The 19,117-nt window shown below is 37.4% G+C and overlaps 1 protein-coding gene across 1 annotated transcript; it reads left to right on the forward strand.

The window, feature by feature from the left end:
- The first annotated feature begins 3,179 nt into the window (after positions 1 to 3,179).
- On the forward strand, positions 3,180 to 7,871 carry LOC109205691 (probable galactinol--sucrose galactosyltransferase 5). The gene is made up of 6 exons (XM_019368430.1): positions 3,180 to 3,931; positions 4,030 to 4,299; positions 4,403 to 4,833; positions 4,929 to 5,106; positions 5,947 to 6,314; positions 7,147 to 7,871. The coding sequence occupies exons 1-6, from the start codon at positions 3,391 to 3,393 to the stop codon at positions 7,708 to 7,710; spliced, it is 2,352 nt and encodes a 783-aa protein (XP_019223975.1). The 5' UTR covers positions 3,180 to 3,390; the 3' UTR covers positions 7,711 to 7,871.
- The last annotated feature ends 11,246 nt before the right edge of the window (positions 7,872 to 19,117 follow it).

Consider the following 19,117-nt stretch of genomic DNA (forward strand, 5'->3'; position numbering starts at 1 on the left):
TGCAACCCGTTCCAACCGTATAATAACATTTCACCCTTATTACTCCATTTCAATCCACCCTTATTCCTCCAGTTGCGCGTTCAACCCGATCTCACCGTATAATAGCATTTCACCTTATTACTCCATATCAATCCACCCTTATTCCTCCTGTTGCGGCGTGCAATCCGATCCCACCGTATAATAGCATTTCACCCTTATTCCTCCTCAATATATCACCTTTATTCCTCCTGTTGCGGCGCGCAACCCGATCATACCATATCGGCATCAATTACTCAATAAGTACAGAAATTTCACAATTTAACTCAAAACTCTTCACAATAGTTAAACCTCAAATTAAAGCAAACGGAAAGCTTGTACATTATAAAATTTCACACAATTAATACTACTCAGTTAAACCAATTCATAATACACCATAAAACACTGATAAACCAGCTTAGGCCAATAATATGAGACAATAAAACTACGGGATAGCTATTACATTCAACAATGAAAAGCAATGTCTGACAAATAGCAATTAAGAATGGAAATACCAGTAAGCATGTAGCAATTAAGGCAGGGAAGGCAATACAAGAAGAACGAAAAGGAAACATGCAAAATAAAAAAATTGGCGGCGCATAGGTACTTGTCCCTTCACCTATGCGGCACTTACATGGATTATCACATAGCAAATAAGTCAAGGGTTCCTAATCCCTCGAGTCAAAGTTAAACACGACACTTACCTCGCTCCAACGGCCAAACTCAAAGCTCAATTACAGCTTTTCCCTTCACACAAGCCTCTGGACCAATAGAATCTAGCAAATTACCAACCAAACGATTCAATTTAAGCCTTAGGAACTACATAGCAAGGAATTCAATTTAGGCTATTTTTTAAAAAGTCAACAAAAGTCAACACCCGGACCCGCTTGGTCCAAACTCAAAATTCTAATCAAAACCCGATTACCCATTCACCCCCGAGCCCGGATGTACGATTAGTTTGGAATCCGACCTCAATTTGAGGTTTAAATCCCCAAATTTTAAAATCTCTAGTTTCTACCCAAAAATCTCCAATTCCATCATGAAAATCTTAGATTCTAGGTTGAAATCTTCTAAAATGAAGTGAAAGATTGAAGAAACTAGTTAAGAATCACTTACCTATGATTTGGGGAAGAAATGGTCTTTGAAAAATCGCCTAGAGAGTTTCTTGTTTTGAAAATTTTGAGAAATGAGCAAATATCCTGTCTAAGTTAGGTTTTACACAGCTGCAGATGTCGCATTTGCGACCTGAGCTTCACAATTGCGAAGCTCGTAAATGTGAAGGGACCATCGCAAATGCGAGGTCCTTCACATCTCTGTTGCCTTCGGAATTGCGAAGATAAGTTCGCAATTGCGAACTGGTACCTTCGCAAATGCGACTAAATGATCGCATTTGCGATCAATGCCCCTCCTAGCTTTACTTCGCAAAACTGTTTGGCCGAGCTATTCTTTGCATTTGCGATGAGTAGCTCGCAATTGCAACACTGTCAGGCTTCGCAAATGCGAACTCTGGTCTCGCAATTGAGAGATTAGAGGCCAACACCAGCAACATTTTTCAAGTTCAAATCACTCCGAAGCCTATCCAAAACTCACCCGATCCCTCGGGGCTCCAAACCAAATATGCACACAAGTTTAAAAATATCATACGAATTTCCTCGTGCGATCAAATCACCAAAATAACATTTTAAACCATGAATTTAGCACCAAATCAAATTAAATTCTCAAGAAAATTTTTATTTTCTCAACCGAACGCCCGAATCACATCAAACCAACTCCGTTTCTTCCCAAATTTCACAAACATGTCTTAAATGTTATATTGAACTGTACCGGGCTCCGGAACCAAAATACGGACCCGATACCAACAACATCAAACATTAACAATTTCTTAAAAACCATTAAATTTTAAGACATACAATTTTTAACAAAAATTCATAACTCGGGTTAGGGACCTCCGTATCCGATTTCGGGCATACGCCCAGGTCCCATATTTCGATACGGACCCACCAGGACCGTCAAAACACGAGTCCGGATCCGTTTACTCAAAATGTTGACCGAAGTCAACTAAATCAACTTTTAAAGGCAAAAATTATTATTTTCATCAACTTTCAAAATAGAAGCTTTCCGGAATCACGCGGAGACTACGCACGCAAATCGAGGAGGGATAAAATGAGATCTTTAAGACCTCGGAACGCAAAATTTAATTTTAAATCATAAGATGACCTTTTAGGTCATCACATTTTCTCTCATTCATTTGTAATTGTTGAAAATCAGCTTTCCTTTGTATTAAGACTTGCTTTCGTTTTGTATCACAGATAATATTGCTCTTCTCACTGTTTAGATATTATTTCGATAGTTCGGTACATTACACTGACTCATGTTCCCTTTTTTTATTAAACAACAGCATTAAATACAAAAATAAAAAGAGAAAGAAAACAAAAGGTTTTCGCTATATGGAAAAAAAGAGTATAGATATTCTCATAGACTTTTCTAGAAGAATATAAAGAAACTCTTAAAAGCAAGAAAGAAACAGGAAAAAGAAATATTTGGTGCTCTCTAGTAAAGTGTTCTCGGGCTGACAAGCAGATCTAGAATTTAAATTCTATTGATTCAATTTTAAGTTTTTTAGCATTGAACCTATTATATTTTTAAAATTACAGGTTAATATCTACTATTTTTTGTAATTCTAGTGAATTTTTACATATAAGTTTACTCCTAGTCCCAAGTTATGGGCTCAATTGAACCCGTTATTATCACATACGCCCCTCCTCTAGCTAGTTATTCTCGAGTGATTTTATTTTGTGTCTCACACAACTTACATTAATTGTGTGAGGCCTCTTTTTATCTCATATATTTGTGGACCTATATTTTACACATCTGGATCCATAAAATTCTGGGACCCACACAGTTGTGAGACACAAAATAAAAATTTTCGTTATTCTCGGTTAATACCAGAGTGAAATCACCCGTCACTTTCAAACTTTTGCCAAAATGAGTACAAGAAATCTTCTCGATGATAAGGACAGGTGGATGATATTAATTAGCTATGTTACACTTTAGTCTGCCCCACCTAAATCTATCAAAATTCAATTCTTCTAAACTGGTTCTTCCTATGAAGTTTCTCACCTGCTCATTCGTCACCATTTTATGTGTCTATAAATCTGCATTGTCCCAAACCAAATCCTCATAGCTTCATTTTACTCTTAACGATACACACAAAAAAAGCTACATACCATATTACTTTCGATATCACTTCAAATCATTACTGATTCTTCATTCCATTCTTTCCTTAAATATTCTTTCATCTGTATAACGTATTCTTATTCGTCTATACAAATTAAAGCACCTAAATATTTCCTGATTACTTACTAACTGATATCCATGGCTCCTAGTTTGAACAAAGCTGATGAAAACTTCAAAATTCTTGTTGATGGCCCTTTGCATGGGTCAGCTATTAGCCTGAAAAATTCGAATTTCATAGTCAATGACCAAATTATCCTCTCTCAAGTCCCAGATAATATTGTTGCAACGCCATCACCCTACACAACCAAGGACAAACCGGTAACTTCCACTCCCGGTTGCTTTTTGGGCTTTGAGACACCTGAAGCCAAAAGCCACCACGTTGTTTCAATAGGGAAACTGAAGGACATAAAATTCATGAGTATTTTCCGGTTCAAAGTCTGGTGGACTACTCACTGGACCGGAACCAACGGACGAGATTTGGAGCACGAGACCCAAATGGTCATTCTTGACAAGTCTGATTCTTCGGCCCGGCCCTATGTATTGCTTCTCCCGCTTATTGAAGGCCCGTTTCGGGCTTCTCTACAGCCCGGAAAAGATGACTTTGTCGATATTTGTGTCGAAAGCGGGTCCACTAAAGTCACCGGCGACTCGTTTCGGAGTGTACTCTACATGCATGCAGGTAAGTGACTGAATCTCGAGAAGCAATAATTGTCATATTAATTGGGATAGAAAAAAATAGTAAATTAAGATTAAATTTTGAATTCGTCTATGATGCAGGTGATGATCCATACAGCTTGGTTAAAGATGCAATTAAAGTTGTCAGGTTTCACCTAGGCACTTTTAAGCTCCTGGAGGAAAAAAAACCCCCAGGAATTGTGGATAAGTTTGGTTGGTGCACATGGGATGCATTTTACCTTACGGTGCACCCTCAAGGGGTGTGGGAAGGTGTGAAAGGGTTAGTTGAAGGTGGGTGCCCGCCTGGGCTCGTGTTGATCGACGATGGTTGGCAATCCATTTGTCACGACGATGATCCAATCACCTCAGAAGGTACAAAACAATATTAAATACACAGATCCATTATCTTATCTAAAAGTTTAAATTGTTAAAAATATTTTCTTTTAAGTTACGTAATTAAATTACGTCTCAACAGGTATAAACAGAACTTCTGCGGGTGAGCAAATGCCGTGCAGGCTAATTAAATTCCAGGAGAATTACAAGTTCAGAGATTATGTGAGTCCTAAAAGCATAGGACAGGGTGACCATAATAACAAGGGCATGGGTGCTTTTATTAAGGACCTAAAGGAGGAGTTCAAGACCGTGGACTTTGTATATGTGTGGCATGCTCTATGTGGGTATTGGGGCGGGTTAAGGCCAGGGGTATCGGGTCTACCCGAATCCAAGGTTATTAGGCCTAAGCTAACACCTGGATTGGAGAAGACAATGGAAGATTTGGCAGTTGATAAAATAGTGAACAATGGAATTGGTTTGGTCCCACCAGAAATTGTCGATAAGCTATATGAGGGTCTACACTCCCACTTGGAGTCGGTTGGGATTGACGGAGTCAAAGTTGACGTTATTCATGTAAGTACTTTCTTCTCTGTACCATCGTAAGTTAATTTTCTTTATACTGTCAGTATATATAAGTTAAAAAATTTATTTATGTAATCGATATGTAGTTGCTGGAAATGCTATGTGAGGATTATGGTGGAAGAGTGGATTTGGCAAAGGCTTACTATAAAGCATTGACATCTTCAGTGAAAAAACATTTTAAAGGAAATGGAGTCATTGCTAGTATGGAGCATTGCAATGATTTTATGTTTCTTGGTACTGAGACTATTTCCCTTGGTCGTGTGGGTAAGTTATCAAATTCTAATCTGTATTATCTTATCCTTTATATATTGACTGTTGCAAAAATAAGACATGGAGATATGACTATCTTATTTAAGTTTAAGTTGGTAAAACTTAAATTCTTTTCTAAATGTTGCAATGTCCAAAATATGATACTAACATCCATGCTTTTCACACCATCATTCCCTTATTTTTTGGCAAGTATTAATAAGTGGGAAATATAACTAAGTGCGTGGTTGATATTAGCCCTGTCTTGTAGGTATGTAACTGAAATTAATTGGTGCAGGTTAATGGAACTAATTTATGACTATTAATAAAGGAGGACACGTATATAGATTACTGATATCATGATAGGGAATAAAACTAAATAGATAATTCATAATTGGCAAATCAAATTATATAAGCTTCCTCAAATGTTAAACCATTTGGCAGATCTAGAGTATTGTTACTGAGTTCCCGGGAACCCAATAACTTTTGCATAGACGCTATATTTCTATTAAAATTCAATTAATTATTTTATATTAATTTAAAATTACGGTAGGAACCCATAAATTTCAAATTCTGGATCCGCCCCTACATTAAACAATGGAGTAATATAATTTCTATATACCGATGACATAAAAAAATTACACTAAAATTATCTACAAAATAGTTATACGTAACTTTCATAGACTACCTATTCTTTTTTTTGGAAATAATATTTATTGAGTTCATCAAATAACAAATTCGATCATTATTTGCTTGTGATTGAGACGTGATTATTGTAATGCATATAAGTTTATGTCCAGTAAATGTAATTTTTTTTGGGAAATTAAATGGGCTTTTGATTTTTTGGTGAATGTGCAGGAGATGACTTTTGGTGCACAGATCCTTCTGGAGACCCAAATGGTACATTCTGGCTACAAGGTTGCCACATGGTCCATTGTGCTTACAATAGCTTGTGGATGGGCAATTTCATTCACCCTGATTGGGACATGTTTCAGTCCACGCACCCTTGTGCTGAATTCCACGCCGCGTCTCGAGCCATCTCTGGTGGTCCTATTTATGTTAGTGACTCGGTAGGGCAACACAACTTTGACCTTCTTAAAACTTTGGTTTTGCCTGATGGTTCAATCTTGCGTTGCCAACACTACGCACTTCCCACGCGTGACTGCCTATTTGAAGATCCACTTCATAATGGGAAAACTATGCTCAAAATATGGAACCTAAACAAGGTAAGATATCATCCCAGCTAGAGTATTATGTGCGGGTTCGAACGAACCCAGTAATTTTTACTTAGTTTTTGCATTTATATTTTGAAGTTCAAGAAATATATATTAATATTTAATTGTGAACTAATCAACTAAATTGTATTGTAATAGCAAGTTTACAACTATAAATTATAAAGGGAAATTGATACTGTATATTTATTGTATATATATACATTATGTATGTTATATACAAAAATTATATGAATTTTATACTTTCGACTACCGAATGTAAATAATTTTTGGTGTGGGCTAAATGTGATAATACCCCAATTTTAAATTCTGACTCCACCTCATTCATACCTCATTTATATTATTCCGGATTAGATCTTCAAATAAGTTTACAATACCGAGTAAAATAATACTTGCACCTCGTTTTACATTAATATGTTTTGTATGAAAGAAGTCTTTTTTCGAAAAGTATTTCTTATTATAAAGTTTTTTTTTTGGTTTTTGATTAACAATAATTAATGTTTTTTCAAGGAAACTATTTTCAATCAAAGCGAAAAATGACTCCCTCTCTTTTGGGCATAGGTCATTTTCTTAACAATGAACTTTTAACTTCATGCTCCAACTAATACTTGCACATTATACTCAAAATTCCGATCTGTTAAAATTATTAATAATTCTTCATTTGTATTTTCTTGTGAAAAAGATATATCCACTTGCCAACCAAAGTACAAAACGATAAGACACATTTTTCAGGAAAAAGTTCCTGAATTTATTTTTTTTAAATATAGATTTTTTTATTTATAAAATGGCTCTCATTTAACCTTTTCTTTTTTTGTTCCAATTTCAGTATATTGGAGTTGTTGGAGCATTTAACTGCCAAGGTGGCGGTTGGGACCGTGAGGCAAGACGTAACACCTGCGCTTCTCAATATTCCAAGGCCGTAACGTGTTGGGCCGGCCCAAAAGACGTCGAATGGAAGCATGGATCCAGCCCAATTTACGTGGAAGGAATTGAAACCTTTGTGCTCTACTCCTTCAAAGAAAAGAAGCTGGTTTTGGCAAAGCCCACAGACACAGTCCAAATTACTCTCGAGCCCTTCAACTTCGAGCTCTTAACAGTTTCTCCCGTCACTATTTTGGGTGCCAAATTGGTTCAATTCGCTCCGATCGGGCTCGGGAATATGCTCAATACTGGTGGAGCGATCCAATCTATTGAGCTCGACGACGAAGCTAATTCAGTTGAAGTTGAAGTAAAGGGCGCGGGCGAAATGAGGATCTTTGCTTCTGAAAAGCCAAGAGCTTGTAGGATCAACGGGGATGATGTTCCATTTGAATATGAGGGCTCTATGGTTGTAACTAATGTACCATGGTGCAGTCCTTCTGGTTTATGTGTCATTCAGTATTTGTTTTGATGCTAGTTACTAACTACTAACTAACTAGTAAATGTAATTAATATTAGGGGCTTTTCCTAGTTTTTCCGATTTGCCCCATTTCTTATTTCAAGTTATATGACTTTATACATGTACTCAACTGTTATGGGCATGAAATATCGTAAGAAAGTTATTTATATTTATATAGTTATTTGTTCTCTTTCATGATCATTAACTATTCACTATTTGACTTGAGAAGAAATGATAGAAACATAAGTGAAAGAATAACAAACTTCAATGTTTATATAAGATACTGGTCTCGACCAAATTAGAAGGCACAATTTATAGCATTGCTTTTTGCTCAAATTAGAGAAATAGAATTTAAAAGGAACTTCAAAAATCGTTTTCATTATTCTTGCTGAAGTTTAAGTTGCTACAAGTTTATACCGGCAAGAAAGGATGAGATTTAAAAAAGCTTTATCGGAAAAGGGCTAAAAATACCCCTGTAGTATCTCAAATGGTTTAGTATCGAGCTCCGTCCACCTATTTATCCGAAAATACATTCAAGGTTATCTTTGGGCCTGATATTACCCCCGCGACTAACGGAGCCATCTGTGGTCCCCCATTTAATGCGTTTGTCAAGATTTCATTGCGTCACGTGGCTATATGGCCCCAGGTCACTTACAACCCGCCCCAAATATCCACCCGCCCCATTTTTCGGTACAACCCATGGTAAAACAAATATATTTCACCTACCCTTTTTATTTTAACCTTATTTCTTCATCAAACCCCGTCTTCTTCACCTACTCAGTGATGGTGCATTAGGGTTTAATTAGGATTGCTATCTGCTTCGATTTGGTGGACTAAAACTGAAGAATATTTCATTTATAGCCTTATTCGACTGACTACTCATTGATAAAAGTAAGTATTTACTGATTTTGGTTATCTTTTAGGGTTCGGTAAATGTTGTCTCTTTCTTTTTGTTTAATAGGTCATATGATATTATTCCAGTATCCTTTATGCATTTGTTTTTTATTTTTGTTTGGAGTGGTCCCAATCGTCTTTGTCCGACATGAAAAAGTTAGGGTTTTTTTTTTTTTTATTTTTGTATATGTTGTTGGGCGGGTGTTAGTCAACATAACTGTGGTCCTTTTCCGTTTTCTTTATTGCTTGATATCTTTTTGATTTTATTCATAACTGTTGTGGGCCTCTTTTTTGTAATTTTTTTGTTGCATGTGGATATGTCAGAAGAATGGTCGACAAAGTAGATTTATATTTTAATCATGATGGTGATTGGGAACTGGAACCCACCTTATCTTATGAAGTAGATAATTTGTCGTACATTGATTTGTGTAATGAATACACTAATGTACTAGGGTATGTTGAGGTACAACAGCTGATATTTACTACTCCATGTGGTAGATATTATTTGTTGGATGGAGATGAAGGAATTAGGAAGCTTCAGTCACTTATTAATGAAACTCTTAGGGTTATTAATTTATTTGCTATTGACCTCCTTGATGATACTGTTGTTGTTCCTAATATAACTCAACGTGCTGATACCAATTGAGAAAATATAACTGCTACGATTGATTGTGATAGTGGAAAAGAGGGTACAGATGATGAACCTGTGCAAAGTGATTATGATAGTGATGTTGTGTTGGGGGTATTTAAGAAGCAAAGAAAAATTAAGGTAATAGACCAACTTGATATGTACAAAATCTTGGTGAAGGGTATGACATTTAAGAATCTTGCTGAAGCGAAAGAAGTTATTGGTTTTTATTCTGTTGCAAATAAGAAGGCTTTAGAGGTAGTTAAGAATGACAGGAAGAGACTTAGATATAAGTGTGTTGTTGGTTGTCCCTTTAAATGTCTTATCTCTAAGGATGGAGATAACCAAGGGTGCAAAATAAAGACTTTACATGCTAATCATGAATGTGGGAAAGCATTTGAGAACAGCAGAGCTACTCCTGCTACCTTAGCTCATTATTTTAAGAGAAAGGTTCAAAATAATCCCAGTGCAAGGTGAAAGAAATGAAGAGTGACCTGGAGGAGAGATTTAAGCTAAATATGAGTCAGTCAAAGTTAAAGAGAGTGAAAAGGATAGTGTTAGAGAAACTAAAAGGTAGCTACTTAGATGAGTACAACAAGTTGGAGGCATATGCCCAAGAATTGAGGGAGAGCAACCCTGGTTCTGATGTGGTTATCCAGATAACCAAGGATGCTTTGGAAAAAGGTAAAAGGAGATTCTTAAGAATGTATGTGTGCTTTCAGGCCCTCAAGAATGACTGCAAAGCAGTGCAAAGCAGGTTTGAGACCTTTTATAGGACTTGATGGTACTTTTTTAAAAGAAAAATGCCAAGGTATGTTGCTGGTGGCTGTGGGTCAAGATTCTATGAAACATTTTTATCCATTCGCTTGGGTTGTGGTAGACAAGGAAAACACTAGAACTTGGCACTGGTTTATGGAGAACTTGAAGAGTTCTTTAGATTTGAAAGAAGGTGAAGGAATAACCTTCATGTCAGATATGCAGAAGGTACTTTAACTTCTTTTTTTAAAATTAGTTTTTTCCTTATAGTGACAACTACACTTATCCAGATTTGTTTGACATGCAGGGACTCTTGGATGTTGTTAGGAAAGTATGTCCAGAAGCTCATCATAGATTTTATGTGAGGCACATTGGAGCAAATTGGTGTAAGATCTGGCATAGTGATGAGATGAAAAAGCTACTTTGGTGGTCTGCCTGGAGCACATATGAAGAAGAATTTAAGGATATGCTGAGGCAACTAGGTGAAGTATCTGAGGATTGTGTGAAAGACTTGTTGAAGTATCCACCCTCTAGCTGGTGTAGAGCATATTTTGACACCCAATGCAAGAACCCAATGGTGGATAATAACTTCACTGAGTCTTTCAACTCATGGATTCTTGAAGCTAGACAACAGCCCATTGTGAAGATGTTTGAAACTATCAAAGTGAAGGTGAAGTTAATTAACAGTAGACTATTTTATTATACTGTTTCCTTCCACTTTTTTTAAAAAATCAATCTGTTTTTAATGTGATTGTTTAGTGTTACTATATTGTTATATGAAGGTAATGACTTTGTTAAAGGACCATGGAGATGAAGTGAGTAGCTGGAAAGATGACTACAATCCATATGCAATGGAGCTTTATAATGATTATAGAGAGATGGCACAAGATTGTACTTCATTTTTCAATATAGACAGGGGTTATGAAGTATCACAAGGTGCAGACAGACACACTGTTATTCCTGAGCTGCAGAAGTGCACATGTAGGATATGAGACTTGTTTGGCATTCCATGTCCTCATGCTATCAGGGCCTTCAATTACAAGAAGCTTGATCCAAAGACAGAGATTCACTGGTGGTATTCAAAAGAGGCATTCCAGTTGGTGTATCAACACAAGCTCCAACCTGTTAGGGGTGAGAAATTTTGGAAGGCCATGGATCCACCAACCTTAGTAAAGATGGTTGGTAGACCAAAAGTCAAAAGGACAAGAGAGATGAGGCTATTAATAGGCAAGGCACATGGGCAGCTTCTAGGAAAGGCCTTAAAATGCATTGTGGTTACTGTGGAAAACAAAATCACAATCAAAGAAAATGTCCAATGAAGGTAAAGACATCTAACAGTAGTTATCTTATTATTTATGCTTGTTTAAAGACACTAACCAGTTTATTTCACCTTATGCAGCTAGAAGGGATACCTCAGCCAGGGCAGGAACCCAGTGAACCATCTGAGTTTGTTATGATCCCTAATCCTGGGTTTATACCTCAGTCAGGAACTCAGCAGTCCACTCAAACTACTCAATCCAGTCAGCAGACAACTCAACAATACACTCAGACTACTCAGTCCAGTCAGCAGGCAACTCAACAATGTAATGTGACTATTCAGTCCATTCATCAAGAAACTCAACAACAATGTGATGTTTCTCAGTCCAGTCAGCAAGCAACTCAGTTCAGTCAGCTTCCCACTCAGCAAGCCAGTGATGTTTCTCAACAACCAAGTCAGAAAATAACCAAGTACACTCCAAGAAGACTAATTGATTCAGACATTGGGACTGAACCTGACCCAGTATTGAGGCCTAAAGTTGTTTCTGAGATTATGACAAGGCTTCAAGTGAAGAATAACAGCAAAATACTGGGACAAGGAAGATAAACTTCACAGGAGATTACATTGGTAGCTCACAACCAACAAATCTGTCATATTCCCCTACAAGGACTACTTGGAAAGGCAAGCAAGCAATGACCTGAAATCAGTTACTGGGTGCGAAGGAGAAAAAAATTCGAAAGCTTCAAACTAGAAAGGGAAAGGGGAAGTAAAGTAATAAGTTATTTGGGATGACTGTAATTGATAATTTGTTTTTGTGATGATTGTAATAGACAAGTAACTCACTTCTATGTTAATAGACAAGTAAATATTGTGAGATTGGTGTAAGTTTTTGGCTCACATATTTACTTTTCTAATAGCTATTTTTGTTAGGTAAATATTCCAACAACAATGTATGTTTGCATCTTTAATTAATCTCCATAGTCGAGCCTTCTTTTGTTCCAACTTTATTGTCATTTCTCTTGTTAGGATAAATGATACTATTAATAGATGGGCAGTTCCTTGTAAGAACATTTCAAGAACATTTCAAGTACATTTCAACTTGAACAAAATAACTTAAATTCAATGAAAACACATAAAACTGAAACAAACTTGTGTTTGGTCGAAAATAACAAAACACATTACATTGTATTTATCCTCCAAACTGAAACACATTAAAAACCCAAAAGAACCATTACATTGCTCTTGACAACAAAAATAATCAAATATCACTAACTCCTGGCCACTAAAATCAGAATAAAGACAGCCCACGAAATAACAACAAAAAACTTCATCCTTCGTAATTTATCCTCCACCATAGACACTACCACTAAATTTGTTGATTTAATGCCCTCCATTTCTGCCACATTGTTCTTCATCTTTACCTTTTCTTGGCAAACAACATCCTCTAAGTCAGCCACCATCTTCTTCAAATAATTCCTTTCTACTTCTACACATTTCAATGAGTCATTCAAGTTGCTTATCACTATTGTCAAATGTGGTGGCATATTTTGGTCGTGCCATTTCCAAAGACCACATGACGATTCTTCATCAAAACGAGGGCATTTGTAGAATCTACGTCCAGCATTTGTAGGAGTCTTGTCACGACCCAAAATCCGTTAAAGTGTGATGGCGCCGGACACCACTGTCGCGCCCCCCTTTTTCTTGCGAAATCGGGTTTCGACATTTCTGGGGCAACTCTTTTTTTGGGTGGTAGGGAATTGGAATTGGAAGAGTCGCCACCTAACGGATTAAGGTGCGTTAGGGCACCTAGAGCAAATAACTCATATAACCAGTTTATATCACCAGAGATCGGGTAAGGGCTCGAAATTACCCTGAGGGGAAGGTGTTAGGCACCCCTCGAGGTCCACAACGGTGGGTCTCGGCCGAACTTAAATTAAGCAAATTAGTCTAAAAAGGGGAGAAAACAAATTCAATTTATTTTAAACAGGAGTATCGGGGGGTGGTAGCCTATAGGATCATTCCATGCAATACATTGTAATTCCCTCGAGTCGGGGTGTTACTCATAGCATTAGTGCACGGTCTATCATCTCCTTACTACCCAATTACTATCTTTAAGTGGTTACCTAAGCGTTCTAGTAGTTTCTAGCTCGTTATTTATGAGTGCACTACCCGTCCCTTACCTATGGCTCTAGAGGTATTAGGACCTCTATTTGGGATAGTTCTAGACCAACCTATGTTACTTAAAAATGTGAAATCTAGGCGACAAACAAAGCAAATAGGACTTTCAGATAAGAGCAAGTATGGGCTCACATTGACCTCCACACATAGGCAACAAAAGCACGCAATTGAATCAGCAAACTTTATTAATTTGGAATCCTATAGGCAGGATACCTATGTGAGAAAAATAGAGTGCAGAGACAGCTTTGTTAAGGCGAGCATTAAGACCTATTTGTTTGCCTACTGATTTTATTCAGCATGAACCTGGGCACTTCAGGCAGTAATGTGTCATAATTATAAACCCAAAATCATTATTAAGTCCTACAGATACGTTGCCTAAGTGATTGACAATAACGATTGAATTACGAATCGATCAACAGGATCCTATAGGCATGATTCCTAATTACTGAATTTACTTAAACCTTATAGGCATAATATCTATTAGATGTGTATGGGCAGAATTTAAACAGATTTCTAGGAAGGACAGTTAATTCAAACAACGAGATCCTATAGGCATGATTGCTAATGCACATTTGTTGAAACATGTATAGATCCTATGATGTGATGACCCAAAGGGTCATCACCTATTTTCTCATCCATTCCGTGCTTTCGAGGCCTTAAAACCTCATTTTTTTTACTTGCCTCGATTTGCGTGCGTAGTCCGGGCACGTAGCCGGAAAGCTGTTATGTTGAAATATGTGAATTCCGTGAAAAATTTGAAGAATTTTGATATTAATATGATTATAGTTGACTTTGGTCAACATTTTTGGTAAACGGACCCGGACCCGAGATTGGACGGTCCCGGAAGGTCCGTAGAAAAATATGGGACTCGGGCATGTGCCTGGAATCGAATTACGAGGCCTAGAGCCCGAGATATGAATTTTTTTGTGAAATTGTTTTTCTGAAATTATTAAGGAAAATGGAAATAAAAATTGGTTAAAAGACTATGGTATCGGGCTCGTATTTTGGTTCCGACGCCCGGTACAAGTCTTAAATATGTGTTAAGCGCTTTCTGTAAAGTTTGGTCGAAATCGGACATCGTTTGACGTGTTTCGGACTATAAGTTCCAAGTTTGAAAGTTTATGAAGTTTAGAAGAAAAATCATGTGTTTTGAGGCTTGATTCAATGATTTTGATGTTATTTTGGCGATTGGATCGCACGAGCAAGTCCGTAGGATGTTTTTGAGGTTGTATGCATGTTTGGTTTGGAGCCCCGAGGGCTCGGGTGAGTTTTGGATAGGCATCGGATTGCATTTCTCATGTTTTAAAAATCTGGTATGCTGGCTTCTGCAATTTTCGCAAATGCGAAGGGAAGACTCGCAATTGCGAGCTCGCAAATGCGAGCATTGCTTCGCAATTGCGAAGTCTGGGAAAATGGGGCACTGTCGCAAATGCGATCAACACTTCGCAAATGCGAAGTCTGGGGAAAAGGCTTGGCATCGCAAATGCGATCCATTGGCTCGCAAATGCGAGGTGACCCTGGTCGCAAATGCGATCGAATGTTCGCAAAAGCGAAACCTGGCCACCAGACATGGGTTCGCAAATGCGAACTAAGAATGTCGCAATTCCCAGCCCTGTTTTGTTCGCAATTATGAACCATGGTTCGCAATTCCCATATCCGAGGCCCAGCAAATTTTATACTTAGTCGAATTTTCATCACTTTTCACCATTCTTTCAAAACCTAAACACCATAGGCGATTTTTCAAGAGCAAACTTCATCCCAAATCATTTGTAAGTTGATTTTTACTCAATTCTTTCAATCTTTAACATCATTAAACATGTTTTCCACTTGAAATCAAAGATTTTCATGGGTGAAATTGGGATTTTTGGGTAGAACCTAGGTTTTCCATAAATTGGGGAGTTGGACCTCGATTTAAGGTCCGATTTCAAAACAAATTATATATGGATACGGATATTTTCGTATCTTTCAGTTAGGGTTTCAGATTTCGATTCGGACTAGATTTGGTCCGATTTCTGTTTGTTTTATGTTATTCTCCATCTATATTTGCTCTATTACTCACAAATCCGTTCTATTTAGTGGAATCTTTACTTACCCATAAAACTAGGGTTCAAGATCCTTCCAGATCTCTAACATGATTTTTATTCTTTTGTATTTTTCCTTTAATGTCCAGTATATCTATCTCCGTGTTATATTATTTTTTTTACTGGTTAATGACCGATTTATTTATCCTAAAATTAGGGTTTTGATTTCAAACACGAACCAAAATCTGTTGTTTCATCTCTGTGTTTATAATTTCTTTATTACTTATTACTAATTATACCTACCCTAAAATTTAGGGTTTCTGATTTTCCAAGACGAACTAAATCTGTGTTAATCTTTAGTAATTTTCATCTCTGTGCATCCTTATTATAGTTTCCCTTTTGGTTATTTACGTTAATTTTAATTACCCAAAATTAGGGTTTTGAAATCTTACTGAGATTTCAGTCTTTCTCTTCTCGTATGTACTGATATTTTCTTATTATGTTCGATTTACCTGTTCTCATTATTTCCCTACCTTATTTGATCCGGCATTTTTGAATATTGAATGATTCTGTATAATACCCTCCCTAATTTAAGTAATATCTGCATGATTTATGCTATTATGTTCTATTAATTGATTGAAGCCGACCTTAAATTGATCCTACTTCTATTTTCATTCCTTACTTGTGTGTGTTTGAATTATACCTTATTTTGTCTGTCTAGTTGAGCACTATTTAAACCCTTCCCCTTTTCCCCTTAGGAAAAGAGACTCGAACTCTCATATTTTCTCACTAAAAACTTAAGCTCTCTCTGGTGTTCTGATTTCTGTGCTAAGTGTCTCTTGATTTTGGCCGGTTGAAAGCCAAGGCCAAATATTCTAGAACTTCATTGCTGTGGCATACTTACTTGCTTTCTCACTTAACTGGTATGCCCTAACCTTTGTAATTTCACTCCCTATGCTTTGCTTGACTAGTCTGTTTCAATTCCTAGCATGATTCTGTCCTTTATATGATTATGTGATCTCATCTAGCAGCCACTGTTAACTTATGACTAAGTTGTTCTGAATAAATATGAATCCTTTTCATAGTTTAGCATAAGGTTTAGATGTCTCATGCACTGCCTATTAATTCTATACCTGTTCGGAACTTTGCACACTAGGACATGTAATCATTAGCTTGTTGCTTAACTCATATGTCATGTTTGTTTAAACTCAAATGTTTCTACCTAATTGTTTCTGCGATTAAACCATGATTGTCTTAATTACTAGCATGAGTGTTTAATTTAACTAGACTTCAACTTATTTGAACTATGTGTTTAAGCATGAATTCTGTATGTTTCCTTGGTGCAGTTCTGCCTGTAACTCTATGTTCTGAATCCTGTTTCTCTGAAATTCAACTATTTTTTAAAACCTACCATTCTCTCTTTTACATACTCTTAGTCCCTTAGGTTCTTAACCACCTCAGTGTGAGCACTGCCTAGGGTCCACATGAGACTCCTTTGAACTCTGACACACTGTGGGGCTGGTTTTCCAATCTCTCATAAACTCTTTTCTAAATGTGTGGTTCTGGTGTGAGCATTACCCGGGTCCCTGAGGCCTTGGAACTTTGACACACTGGAACCCTGGTTCTAATGTGTTGTGGATGAATCATTGCTATGCTTCAAAGCTGTTATATGGAAGGCCTGGTTCCCAGGTTTATTTGGGCCTATGAAGGCTCCCTATAGTGTAACTGATACCATTATGTAATTCATTTGGCTATTCTGGTCTGTAATAACAGATTTGGGGATATTTAGTAAAGCTGGGGGTTCTTCTTATATCTTTTGTTAAAATTGGGTAGAAATCCTGCCTATAGGATTTAATTATGCTTATTGAATTATGTGAGCATTATACTGTGTTTAGAAATCCTGCCTATAGGACTTTCATGATCATTTTGATTATGTATTTTACATACTAGAGATCCTGCTTATAGGACTTTCGTTCAATTCTGTACATTAGAAATCATGTTCATATGTCACGACCCGGATTTCCCACCATCAGAGTCGTGATGGCGCCTACTCGTGGTAGCTAGGCAAGCGAACTTAATTACCTTTCCATCACTAGCAATTATCTTTAACAGTTTATAACATCAATATAGAACATAAAGTCTAATAAGAACAATAGCGGAAGCCGTCTTAAAATGATGAATTTAAAATGCGGAATAGTCAAAAGCAACCTCTACCAAGATTTGGTGTCACATTACTCACGAACCACTAAGAATAAACTAAATACAAAGGTCTGAAAGAGATATAACAGCTGTCTGTCTCGAAACAAGGAGGCAACAGTCTAAAAGAAAACAATGAGAAGAGACGCCGGGCCTGCGGACGCCTGCAAGGCTACCTCAGTCTCGTGAATATGAATCGCCTGCTTCCGAACTACTGCTGCTGCTGCTCCTCAAAACCTGGACCTGTGCAAAAATGCACAGAAGTGTAGCATCAGCACAACCAAACCCCATGTGCTGGTAAGTGTCTAGCCTAACCCCGGCGAAAGTAGTGACGAGGCTACCGGACACCACATAACCTGTGCAGTCATAAATATACAGCGGAAATTGAATACAAGGCAATTAACAACATGGAGGGGAAACATGCTAAGGGGGGATACAATATTAACAACAATCCAGAGTAACAACTAAAAAACAGCGTAGGTTCACAAAGAATAAAGAATCAATACTCAAATACAAACACATAGCCTTAATAACTGTTGCGGCGTGCAACCCGCTCCATAATTACCATTGTTGCGGCGTGCAACCCGCTCCACAAATACCACTGTTGCGGCGTGCAACCCGACCCATATCATTTATCATGTACCATTGTTGCGGCGCGCAACCCGATCCTCACATTTTATTGTTGCGGCGTGCAACCCGATCCTCAATATCATTGTTGCGGCGCGCAACCTGATCCTCAATATCATTTAACAGCCTGACTCCCCAAACAACAGTCACAATAAAGGGGCATAAAAATAAGCAAATATTTGACAAACATCCCGGCAAGGAAAGAATTCAACAAATGCAACCAAACATCCCGGCAAGGGAATAATCAACAACGCTTTTCTCTTTCTTACTTTCCTTATCTTTTAATTCACTTTACTATTTGAGCCAACGCTCCAAAGAATCAAGTCTTTTCGTATACTTTCAATATTCGTATCACAATTCGAGCCAATGCTCCCAGGAATCAAGTGATCATATTACCGTTCACATGTTATTCACAACAGCTAGAAATCCTCCAATAAACACGGAGTTCACAACCAAATCATGATAATCACATATATAAGGACTCCACGGTCATGCTAGACACCAATGTATAGATACTCGTCACCATGCCTATACATCGTACTCGATCACATAGCAATTAACAACAAATTCAACTCCTATTCCCTCAAGCTAGGGTTAAACCAAACACTTACCTCAAAGCCTTGAAATCCACTTAATCCTCAACTATTGCTTTACCTCGCGGTTCCACCTCCAATTCGCTCGAATCTAATCACAAATTGCTCAATTACTTTTAATAAACATTATATGAATCAATTTGGATGCATAAAAATGAGTTTCCCAAGTTTTTCCCAAAAATTCCAAAATCGCCCCCGGGCCCACGTGGTCAAAACTCGAGGTTCGAACCAAAATCTGGTTTCCCATTCCCCCACGAGTTCAATTATT

This window comes from Nicotiana attenuata, unplaced genomic scaffold (assembly GCF_001879085.1).
Source record: "Nicotiana attenuata strain UT unplaced genomic scaffold, NIATTr2, whole genome shotgun sequence".
NCBI classification, from domain to species: Eukaryota; Viridiplantae; Streptophyta; class Magnoliopsida; order Solanales; family Solanaceae; genus Nicotiana; species Nicotiana attenuata.

Coding starts and splice junctions, on each gene's coding strand:
- LOC109205691 (XM_019368430.1), top strand. CDS start 3,391: ATGGCTCCTAGTTTGAACAAAGCTGATGAAAACTTCAAAATTCTTGTT. Junction 4,834..4,928: donor TCAAAGTTGACGTTATTCAT/GTAAGTACTTTC, acceptor ATCGATATGTAG/TTGCTGGAAATGCTATGTGA. Junction 6,315..7,146: donor AAATATGGAACCTAAACAAG/GTAAGATATCAT, acceptor TTCCAATTTCAG/TATATTGGAGTTGTTGGAGC.